This window comes from Sapajus apella, unplaced genomic scaffold, assembly GCF_009761245.1.
Source record: "Sapajus apella isolate SASKATOON/1434 unplaced genomic scaffold, GSC_monkey_1.0 scaffold222, whole genome shotgun sequence".
NCBI classification, from domain to species: Eukaryota; Metazoa; Chordata; class Mammalia; order Primates; family Cebidae; genus Sapajus; species Sapajus apella.
The window spans coordinates 119,714-129,309 of NW_022437162.1; the positions used below are offsets into that span (position 1 = coordinate 119,714).

Below are 9,596 nucleotides of genomic sequence, written 5' to 3' on the forward strand. Positions count from 1 at the left end.
CATTTAAACAACCCGATCTCGCAAGAACTCACTCATTATCACTAGAACAGCAGCAGGACATGTTGCTGAACTATACATGAAAGATCACTCCTGTGATCCAGTCACCTCCCACCAGGCCATACCTCCAACATTGCGGATTACAATTGAGATGAGATATCCAAACTGTAGCACTAGCTCTCCTCCACAGTGCCTGTCTCAGTGTAGCAAAGTAATTCTCCCTTAGTACTTGGAAGACTGATCTGGGTCTTCCAACTTAGTCTAGGACAGTCAGACAAATAAGTATAAGACAATCAAAATCAAAATACCATAAAACATAATCATGTGTCAAGGTGAATGGCAGTAACCACTGACTAAACATCTTAGAGAAATATAGACAAAGTGAGGCTGGCCTAGAATAATATTAGATAAAGTTTAACACCCTAACTACCTTCAATAAAGAATTATTAGGAGACTCCAGCGACATAAAGCACTTTGAAAAGTATGACAGACTATATAAATACGTGGTGAATATTACTCTTTGGTTTACATAGGAAGGGTTTGGGGTAGATTATCAGAAGAGTTCATACGTCAAAAGACACGGGTGAAAATAAGCATTTCATGGGTACTGGTGAGGAAACTCAGATGGTGTAAGTTGAGGTGGGGTGCTACATAGTGTCTGGGAAAGACCTCGGGATACTTCACAAAAGATTTCATGTGGCATCTATATGAATAATTGATGGGAGCACACAAAAACATCAGAATCAATGGAATTTGTGTTTTCGATCTTTACACACAAAAATTATACCAGATTAGACAGGGGCAAGGGCAGTAGCTCATGCCTGTAATCCCAGCACTTTAGGAGGCCGAGATGGAAGGATCACTTTAACCCAGGAGTTCAAGACTGTCCTGGGCAACATAGTGAGACCCCCTTCTCTAAAAAAGTTAAAAATTAGCTAGGCATGGTGACATGCACATGTAGTCCCAGCTACTCGGGAGGCTGAGGCAGAAGGATCACTTGAGCCCAGGTGTTCGAGGCTGTAATGAGCTATAATTATGCCATTGCACTCCAAACTGGGCAACACCGCAAAACCCTGTTTCTCCACGCCCCTCCAACCGCCAAAAAAAACTACAAACCCAAATTAGATTCATGCAAAAACTCAGTGTTACCTTAGCCAGCAAATCGTATGAGACAGGAATGCAGCTCTTCTTTAAGTCTGCTCTGTAGTGTTTGGTTGTGTGGGTTTTTTTAACTTCATAAATCATGGGAAGCTGTGCTGGCAGTAGGAGATAACTCAGCAGTAGACAGATTGCTCTTTGCTGCTTTCTTTTAAGAAGCAGGTTATAAAACTGTTGGGAGCCTGGTAGAGTAGTTAATAGATCATTGTAAGCAATTTGAAGTAAGTTTTTTTTGATACACCCTTGCATTTTGTAGGCAAGCGAGCTAGAGAGAAAAGAGTTTAGTGAATAAGAAATCAGTGCCACCTCTGATTTTGTGCCACACACTCTGCCTCCCTGTGTGGCCAGTCACCTGCATCTATGGCAGAGTCCCTGCAGTGAAACCCATATTGGAATGTGACTCTTCAGAATGATACACGTTCTTGTCAGTGCACAGTTAGTATTATGACATGTTTTTCACCAAAATAGTTCTATAATTTACCCTGTTTTTTACATCGTAAAATACTTTGTTTCCTGCTAGTACACTTTGGTAATAAGCCTTGGGACCCTAGAGGACGCTGCTGGCGTATCTCTTCATTGATGGGTCTATTACTAAGTAGACATCACCATAAGGCACACATTAATACAAGGCACCTGTTTGTAACAGGCTGTGGTCCTTCACAAACCATGAGATAGCTGCACTGAAGTGTCATGAGAAGAAACAAATCTCTGGCCTGGGAGTACTTTAAATTAGTAGATAACTATACTTGAAAGGTGATTAAGAACCTTCTGCCAATAGCTCTCTTCATCTCTAGACAGTGCCCCCAAAAGCTCTTATGTTACAGTCTTGTTGGTCACAACTTATAATAGGCTTGCCATGCCAAGTTAGTCAGACACTTAAAAGATCTTCTTTTTGATAAATGTAAAATATCTTTAAAGGAATTGGGAAACGTGACATCATGTGGCTAAAAATTGGTTTTGTGATCCTGGATTGTGTTTTAGATGAAATTCATGACATCAGTTCTAAAACTTGAATCTTACTTTGTTTCAGACCACTAAGGCTTTTCTTCCTACGATGCTGGAGATTAATCATGGTCATATTGTGACAGTTGCAAGTTCCTTGGGATTGTTCAGTACTGCCGGAGTTGAGGTTTGTCAGATATGTAGCATTGCTTTCATTCAATCTGTTTATCCTGTGATAAGTACATCAGAACCTCCAGGAGAGCATCTGCTGCCCCTCCATTCACGAAAACTGCACGAAGATGCTCTGCATGTGTGCCGCATGTAGGATGTTCCAGAGGAACCCAGGGCCAGCCACTAGAATGGAATTCTAAGCCAGTTGTGGTGGTGCACACCAGTAGTCCTAGCTACTTGGGAGGCTGAGGTGGGAGAATCGCCTGAGCCCAGGTGTTCAAGAGTGCAGTGAGCTATGATGGCACCACTGCATTCCAGCCTGGGAGACAGAGCAAGACCCTGTCTCTAAAACAAAACAAAAAAAGGGAATGGACTTCTACATCATCTGCCATAAAATCTCTTATACTAGTTTGACAAAGCAGCAGCAACAAGAGAAGTAGATGGGCCAGCCCTCAGTGTGCCGGTTTTCATTAGCAGCTTCGCTTGATGATGGTGGAAGTCACAGGGCCAAGAATTGAACCATGGAAGGCTGCAGGGAACAGAAGAATGAGGCCAGAGGTTCACATTCGGTTGTGGTCACCTTGCTAAAATTGAGCTATCTTGTATTAATTAGCGTATCAGATGAGGTGGTCAGGTATCCTGCATTATAAGTTTGTAAAATTATAGAACTGGGTTTCATCAAACCTTGTTCTTCACCATATTCAAATTATAAGGCATGTTTATGTATACTGTTCTATCCTGTTTGTCCTGTGCATGCCTGTAAAACTGAAACATCACTCCATGCAAATATGCAAAAGGATACATTATTTAAATAGCAGCTACATCAAGGGATTCATTTCTAAAGTTGGGCCATGGACAAAGAAATTTTTTTCTATATTGTGTGCCCTTAAGTTCTAGTTTAAGATTACAAGGCATGGTTATCATTTTCATTTTAACTTCACCGTAAAAAGAAAGTCAAATCATAACAATTTATAGCCTAAGCTAGATTTGCCTTTGTTCTTCTTGCATTAATTTAAACAAACTGGTTTTTCTTTCTTCTTTACTGAACAGGAGACCATTTGTAAATTTTCCAGATACTTCAAAGTGAGCCTCTCTCCATTTTAACTTCAGGTCATTAGCTTTCATAGAATCCTTAACTTCCCCAAAGTAATATGATACTTAGTTGATGTGGCAAAAAGTATTCATCTGTTTCTGCTGTTGCTTTGAAAATATTATTTCTGCACTGAACCACATCAGGTATCTGTCTTTTTTTTTTTTTTTTGAGATAGAGTCTCACTCTCGCCTAGGCTGGAGTATAGTGGTGTGATCTCGGCTCACTGTAACCCCAGCCTCCCAGGTTCAAGCGATTCTCCTGCCTCAGCCTTCTGTGTAGCTGGGACTGGAGGCATGTGCCCACCAGGCCCGGCTAATTTTTGTATTTTTAGTAGAGGTGGGGTTTCACCATTTTGGCCAGGCTGGTCTCGAACTCCTGACCTCAAGTGATCCAGCCGCCTCAGCCTTCCAAAGTGCTGGGATTACAGGCGTGAGCCACCACACCCAGCCAGGTATCTGTCTTTTAAAATGATTTTCTTGTCTTTGTGTAGTCACCTGTAACCCTATGTATTATACATTTAACCATAGTAATAGGACCAGGGAAGCTTCAGTTTGGTTGGGGTTAGGGGCATATACTTAGTATTTCTGCTTTCTCCCCTCTCTAACTCAGGATTACTGTGCCAGTAAATTTGGAGTTGTGGGTTTTCATGAATCCCTGAGCCATGAACTAAAGGCTGCTGAAAAGGATGGAATTAAAACAACCTTGGTTTGCCCTTATCTTGTAGACACTGGCATGTTCAGAGGCTGCCGAATCAGGTCAGTGAGAACCTACATTATTACTAATAAAAAGAATAATCTTGGGAGAATATGTGGAATTGGACTTTCAAACATAGCCTTACTATCATTTGACCATCTGTGGCTTTCATTGGTCAAGATTTGTAAAGTTTGTAAATTTGGTGTATAAGATTGGCAAGGGAGAGACTCGTGCCACACTGATACCAATTTGCAGAAATTAACCTAGAAGCATCAGCTAGGAAATGGCTTCTCTGTAAGGAGAAAACATAAGTACCTAGTCTTTTCCTTAGAAGCTCATCTTTTGGAGTTATTTTGTTTATTTAATATTGGTATTGGTAAATAAGGATTCCAGAAGAAAATTTCTTCACGTGACTTGGGTCTAGATATGAAACAATGCCACTGTCACAGAGAGTAACCTGCCTTTCTTCTGAAAAGACCATTGAATATTACACTCCAGATTTGGAAACCTCCTTTTTGCAGCAAGCGTATATAACTAGATTCACTCTGGCAGAATGAAAAGAACCATTTAGATATACTGAAAAATGAAATAAAATACCCACACAGAGAGAAAGGAGGCATGTGGGAATATAAATGTCAAGTTACACTTGACTTGAGCTCAGCAGAATAAACAAAACCATGAATCATTAAGAGGATACTTGTGAAGACATGCTTACTTTGAAATCTTTGCTTGGGTGAATTTGAAAGGCAAAGGAAGATAACCAAACCAGTTCCCTGTTGGTTGGGGGCCATTCTTAACACATACTAAACTGACAAGCAGCAAAATAGGTGGAAGGTGATTTGAATCCCTCCAACATCAGGTTGACTCTAAGACTGAAGTGGGAAGTGGACTCTAGCTCTGCCTCTTATCCCACACGTGTGTTTGTGTGCGCATGTGTGTGTTGGTGGTTCGGTTTGGTTTGTTTTCCTCGTATGTACTTGGGAAGCAGTTGCTGAGGGTCTTGCAGAGCTCTGTTTCCTCCAGCGTAGTGTAGCAGCAGGTGCAGGGATCCAAAGCTATGGTGGAAAAATGAAGAATGAAAGGAATAAATTGCACACCATCATTTCAACATGTAACCCAGTGAATTAAACTTAACATAGGATGTCTGTCTATATGCCCTTCATTTCATTTCTACATGCCCCTAGAGAATATACCTTAGCTTTCCCTCTTCCGGCATCCTGGAAAGTGGATAGCTGGCCTTCCTTTCACTCTGAAAGCTTACACCCTCATTTTGACTACACCTAATACTAAAAGCTTGGCATCTGGCTTGGGGTTAGTGTTTGCTGTGCCAAACACTCTCTCCTCTTTCTGTTGAAAGCAAAACATAGGAAAAATAATTTTAAGTACATTTTAAGGCATCTTAAAAACATGACTTTCTCATCTTATGGAAAAGCAGATCAATTTTGCTTTTTTTTCCCCAACTTGTTTTCCAGACTGTGCCAATAAAATATGTTCATAGTAGGAAAATTTGGAAAATACAGAAAAGCACTATGAAGAAAACAAAATGTACCCAAAATCCCGTCACTCAGATAACATCACTGTTAACGTTTTGATATGTATTTCCAGTCTTTTCTACTGTGTTAATTCTTCATTTGGTTTTTGAATTAATAACTTTCAGGAAAGAAATTGAGCCTTTTCTGCCACCTCTGAAGCCCGATTACTGTGTGAAGCAGGCCATGAAGGCCATCCTCACCGACCAGCCCATGATCTGCACCCCCCGCCTCATGTACATCGTGACCTTCATGAAGAGGTAACTGGGAGGGGTTCCCTCACTGACCGGGTCTCTCCACGCCTGTCCAGTGTCTTAATTAACTTGAGACTTCAAGTTTGCTAACAGCTGTGACTTTCCTTTTTCAGCATCCTCCCATTTGAAGCAGTTGTGTGCATGTATCGGTTCCTAGGAGCGGACAAGTGTATGTACCCATTTATTGCTCAAAGAAAGCAAGCCACAAACAATAATGAAGCAAAAAATGGGATCTAAGAATCTTTTTGTATGGAATAAATTTACTTCTATCAGAAGATGATCAAGACGTTTCAGTCCAATGCACATCAGCATTACTGACATTTTATGGATTCTAAACTTGTGTTGTTTCTTTTTTAAATCAACTTTTTAAAAAAATAAAAGTGTAAATTAACTGACTAGAGTACTTGGAAATGTGATCAGTACAAGTGAGCTTAGGTTGTTGCCAACAGGGTCCTTTTAGGCAGAACCCCAAAACCAGTCAAATCTTTAGAGAAGCTCTGTGTGACATCTTCAGGTTACCGTTATTTCTTTTAATCAGCAGGAAGTCTAGAAATGATAACTAGACTGTATGTTTCATGAGTGATTTTTCAGAATTCCCATAAGAGTTTATTCATTCTTGTCATTAAACTCTAGCCAGTTGACATCTTTGCAGTTTCAAGGACTGATAGTGCTGTATTTTCTCATGTTTTCTAAGTTTCCGTTTTGCAAGGCCTAGGTGGCTTTTTAATGGTGTTTGTATGTTCAGCTCTTTTGAAAAGGAATTTTGAAATCTCTATCAATTGAAGTAAATGATGTCTGAGTATTACAGTAAAAGTGACCAAGTCTCTTTCTTAAAGTCACAATGACTAAAGTATTAGCTGAATTTTTTTTGTTTTGAAATGGAGTCTTGCTCTGTCACCTAGGCTGGAGTGCAGTGGTGAGATCTCAGCTTCACTACAACCTCCGCCTCCTGGGTTCAAGCAATTCTCTTCCCTCAGCCTCGCTAGCAGCTGGGACTACAGGCACACGCCACCACACCCAGCTAATTGTTGTATTTTTAGGAGAGACGGGGTTTCACCATGTTGGCCAGGATGGTCTCCATCTCTTGACCTCGAGATCTACCCACCTCAGCCTCCCTAAGTGTTTGAGATTACAGGTGTGAGCCACTGTGCCCAGCCTTTAATTTTTAATTTTATCTCTGAAATACTTCATTAAGTGTCTGGAGACCTAATTATCCAAAAAGATCATATGTTTTCTACCTATGAATTTTGCTGCATACAGAAAGTGCCCTTTCCTCAGGAAGTTGCTGTGTTTCATTTCTTTGGATGGACTCTTATCTAGAATACATAGCAGCTCTGCAAAGAAACAGTTTTTAAAAATGGGAACTTCTACATTAAAAAGTCCCCATTTTTGTGCCAACTATGATTAGTGAGAGGGAGAAATCTTATTCTATGGCATATGTATGGAAGGGTGTAAAGATTCTTTTGAAAGGTTTATTCACATTGTAGAACAGCAAATGACATTTTTACAGTATTTTTTTGTAAAGCAAACTATTTTGTGCCTTGAATTTGGTATATGTGTATTAGTGAAACATTGTAAAAGTGAACTTCTACCTCTGTATCTAAATGTATACCATCCACTTGTAAATTCCTATAAACTATTATGTGATTGCTTTTTTTTTTTAGAATGTCTTGTTTAAATAGTGGCCAATGTTTAAGGCTATTAAAATAAGCCAACTTTTACTAATTGGGGAGTTTTATAAATGACTGATTAAATTTAAAGAATTAACTTACCTGCAACTGTGTGATTCTTAGTTATCAGCAGTGTTGCCAGGAAAATTGTGTTCTCTTTAAAGGTCATATTCCACCTTAGGTAAAGAAAAATTTTGGAATGGAATAGTTTTGGGAAACAGACGTTAACAACCTAGGGTGCCTGCACTCAAATAGCCAGTGTTACCACACCTAGATTACATACTTGATTAAGGGCTTGTTTGTACCAAAAGTGGGGAAACAACCCCATGACCTGTGTTTTAGTTTGGCTGCACCATAGATGGAATCTGCAGTGTCTACAGATAGGAAAGGTCCTGGTGTGTGCTAATGTTCCCAGTGCAGGGCTTGAGGAAGAGCTCTGTTGTATGTTTCCACTTCTCTTTATAAAAAATAACCAAACCTTGTGGCACATACAACAATGGAGGCACTGGTTGCCTCATAATTGTCAATCATGGACCTAAATAAGTACTCTGAAGTAGTCTCAACAATGCCAGGTGGGGACAGATATACTCAGAGGTTATCCAGGTCTGCCTCCCAGCCAGCCTGGAGCACACCAGACCCTCCTAGAGAAATCTGCTAGAATTGAACAACCCACTTACCCACCTAAAACTGAGGAAAAGTCTTCTTCACATCGAATTTTATTCTTGTGTGTTGTAACTTAAACCTATTTCTATTTTTGTTTGTTATTGCCCTATAAGGGTGTCCATCTCCAATTCAATAAACCTAATTCATTTAACTTTTTTGTAGAAGTCTTTCATTCCCATGTCCCAGCCTAGTTCAGGCAATTCTGTGGCTCTTGAATGTTGTCCAAATTCTGCCTCCCATCTTTAGCTGTGGAGTTTGGAAAGGGATACAGCTAATGCAGGTTTAGCACTATGGAATTCCTACAAGTTGCATTGCTTCCTCCCAGTGTCATATTCTTATGAATGCTACATTGCTGATGGTGTGTGGTGTTGTTTCTAAACATGAAATTTCTAGGCAAGTCTGCCTGTTTGTGTTGATCACTATGTAATTGCCAAGGCTGCTTTTCTGGCTATTTATCTACACCTTCCCCCACCCCTTAACATGAATGCTGACTTTGAATATGTTCTCTTTTTTGTCATCTGGCCCATTCATGTGAATGTTCAGGGCCGCTGGACTCAAGGCTGACCCCCTAAGGAGCACCACCTCTGTGTGAGCACCACCCCCAGCTCATACTGGCACTCTCCCTTTCTCTAGCCTTTCAACCGATTTAGTGATAATTACATTGAGTGGGACCCAGGAATCAAAAGTTTCGAAGCCAGCAAAGATAAATTCCAACTATTGTTTCCCCCCTTGATCTACCAGATCTGCTGCTCTGTCACAAAAGATTAGGTTAGCCTGACAGGATTGAGCTGCATAATGCCAGGCTGGGAGGGAGGGAGGGAGGGAGGGTGAGTGAGTGTGTGTGTGTGTGTGTGTGTGTGTGTGTGTGTGTGTGTTAGGTATCCTGTTACCTTGGAAGGCTATAGCTTTCAAATTTTCTCAAGTTAAAAAAAAAAAGTCATTTTAAAAGAAAATATTTTCTTTTCCAACTGGCAGAAATAATTCTAAATTGCCGTTGACCTGAATGTTGGAAATTTGTTTTTGCCTCCAACAAAATACAAAATCAGTAAGGGTTGGGGAACAGGGTCATTCTTTCTATGCCAAAGAGGATTTATTGCCAGTCCCTGAATTAGAAGAGTAAGGAAAGCAAGGATGTGATCGCCCCGAAGTGGTGAGATGTTGGCCCTGCGCACATGTCGTTGGCTTTTGCACACCATGCATCTGCTAGGCCGAAGCGCCCATCCCAGAGACTCGAGCCTGCAGGGAACTCACAAGTACACATATGTGTATCTTTATGTGCACATGCCACAAATGAAGCCTCAGAGTGTGACGACATCTCATCTCAGTAAGGGAGGGAAAGGTGGCCTGGAAGGTTGGAGATGCAATGGGCGGAGCTGGGAATGGGAGTTTGGGGATTCCAGGGAACAGATTCTCAGGAAAGGCCCAG

At 40.8% G+C, this 9,596-nt stretch overlaps 1 protein-coding gene across 1 annotated transcript in view; it reads left to right on the forward strand.

Moving 5' to 3' along the window:
• Window positions 1-7,608, forward strand: part of RDH10 (retinol dehydrogenase 10) — a 29,794-nt gene extending 22,186 nt beyond the window's left edge. Inside the window, exons 3-6 of the mRNA XM_032271028.1 lie at window positions 2,186-2,284; window positions 3,971-4,116; window positions 5,712-5,843; window positions 5,951-7,608. Coding sequence (XP_032126919.1) covers window positions 2,186-2,284; window positions 3,971-4,116; window positions 5,712-5,843; window positions 5,951-6,074 — 501 coding nt within the window. The 3' untranslated portion in view covers window positions 6,075-7,608. The remainder of the gene's footprint in view (window positions 1-2,185; window positions 2,285-3,970; window positions 4,117-5,711; window positions 5,844-5,950) is intronic.
• Window positions 7,609-9,596: the final 1,988 nt, after the last annotated feature.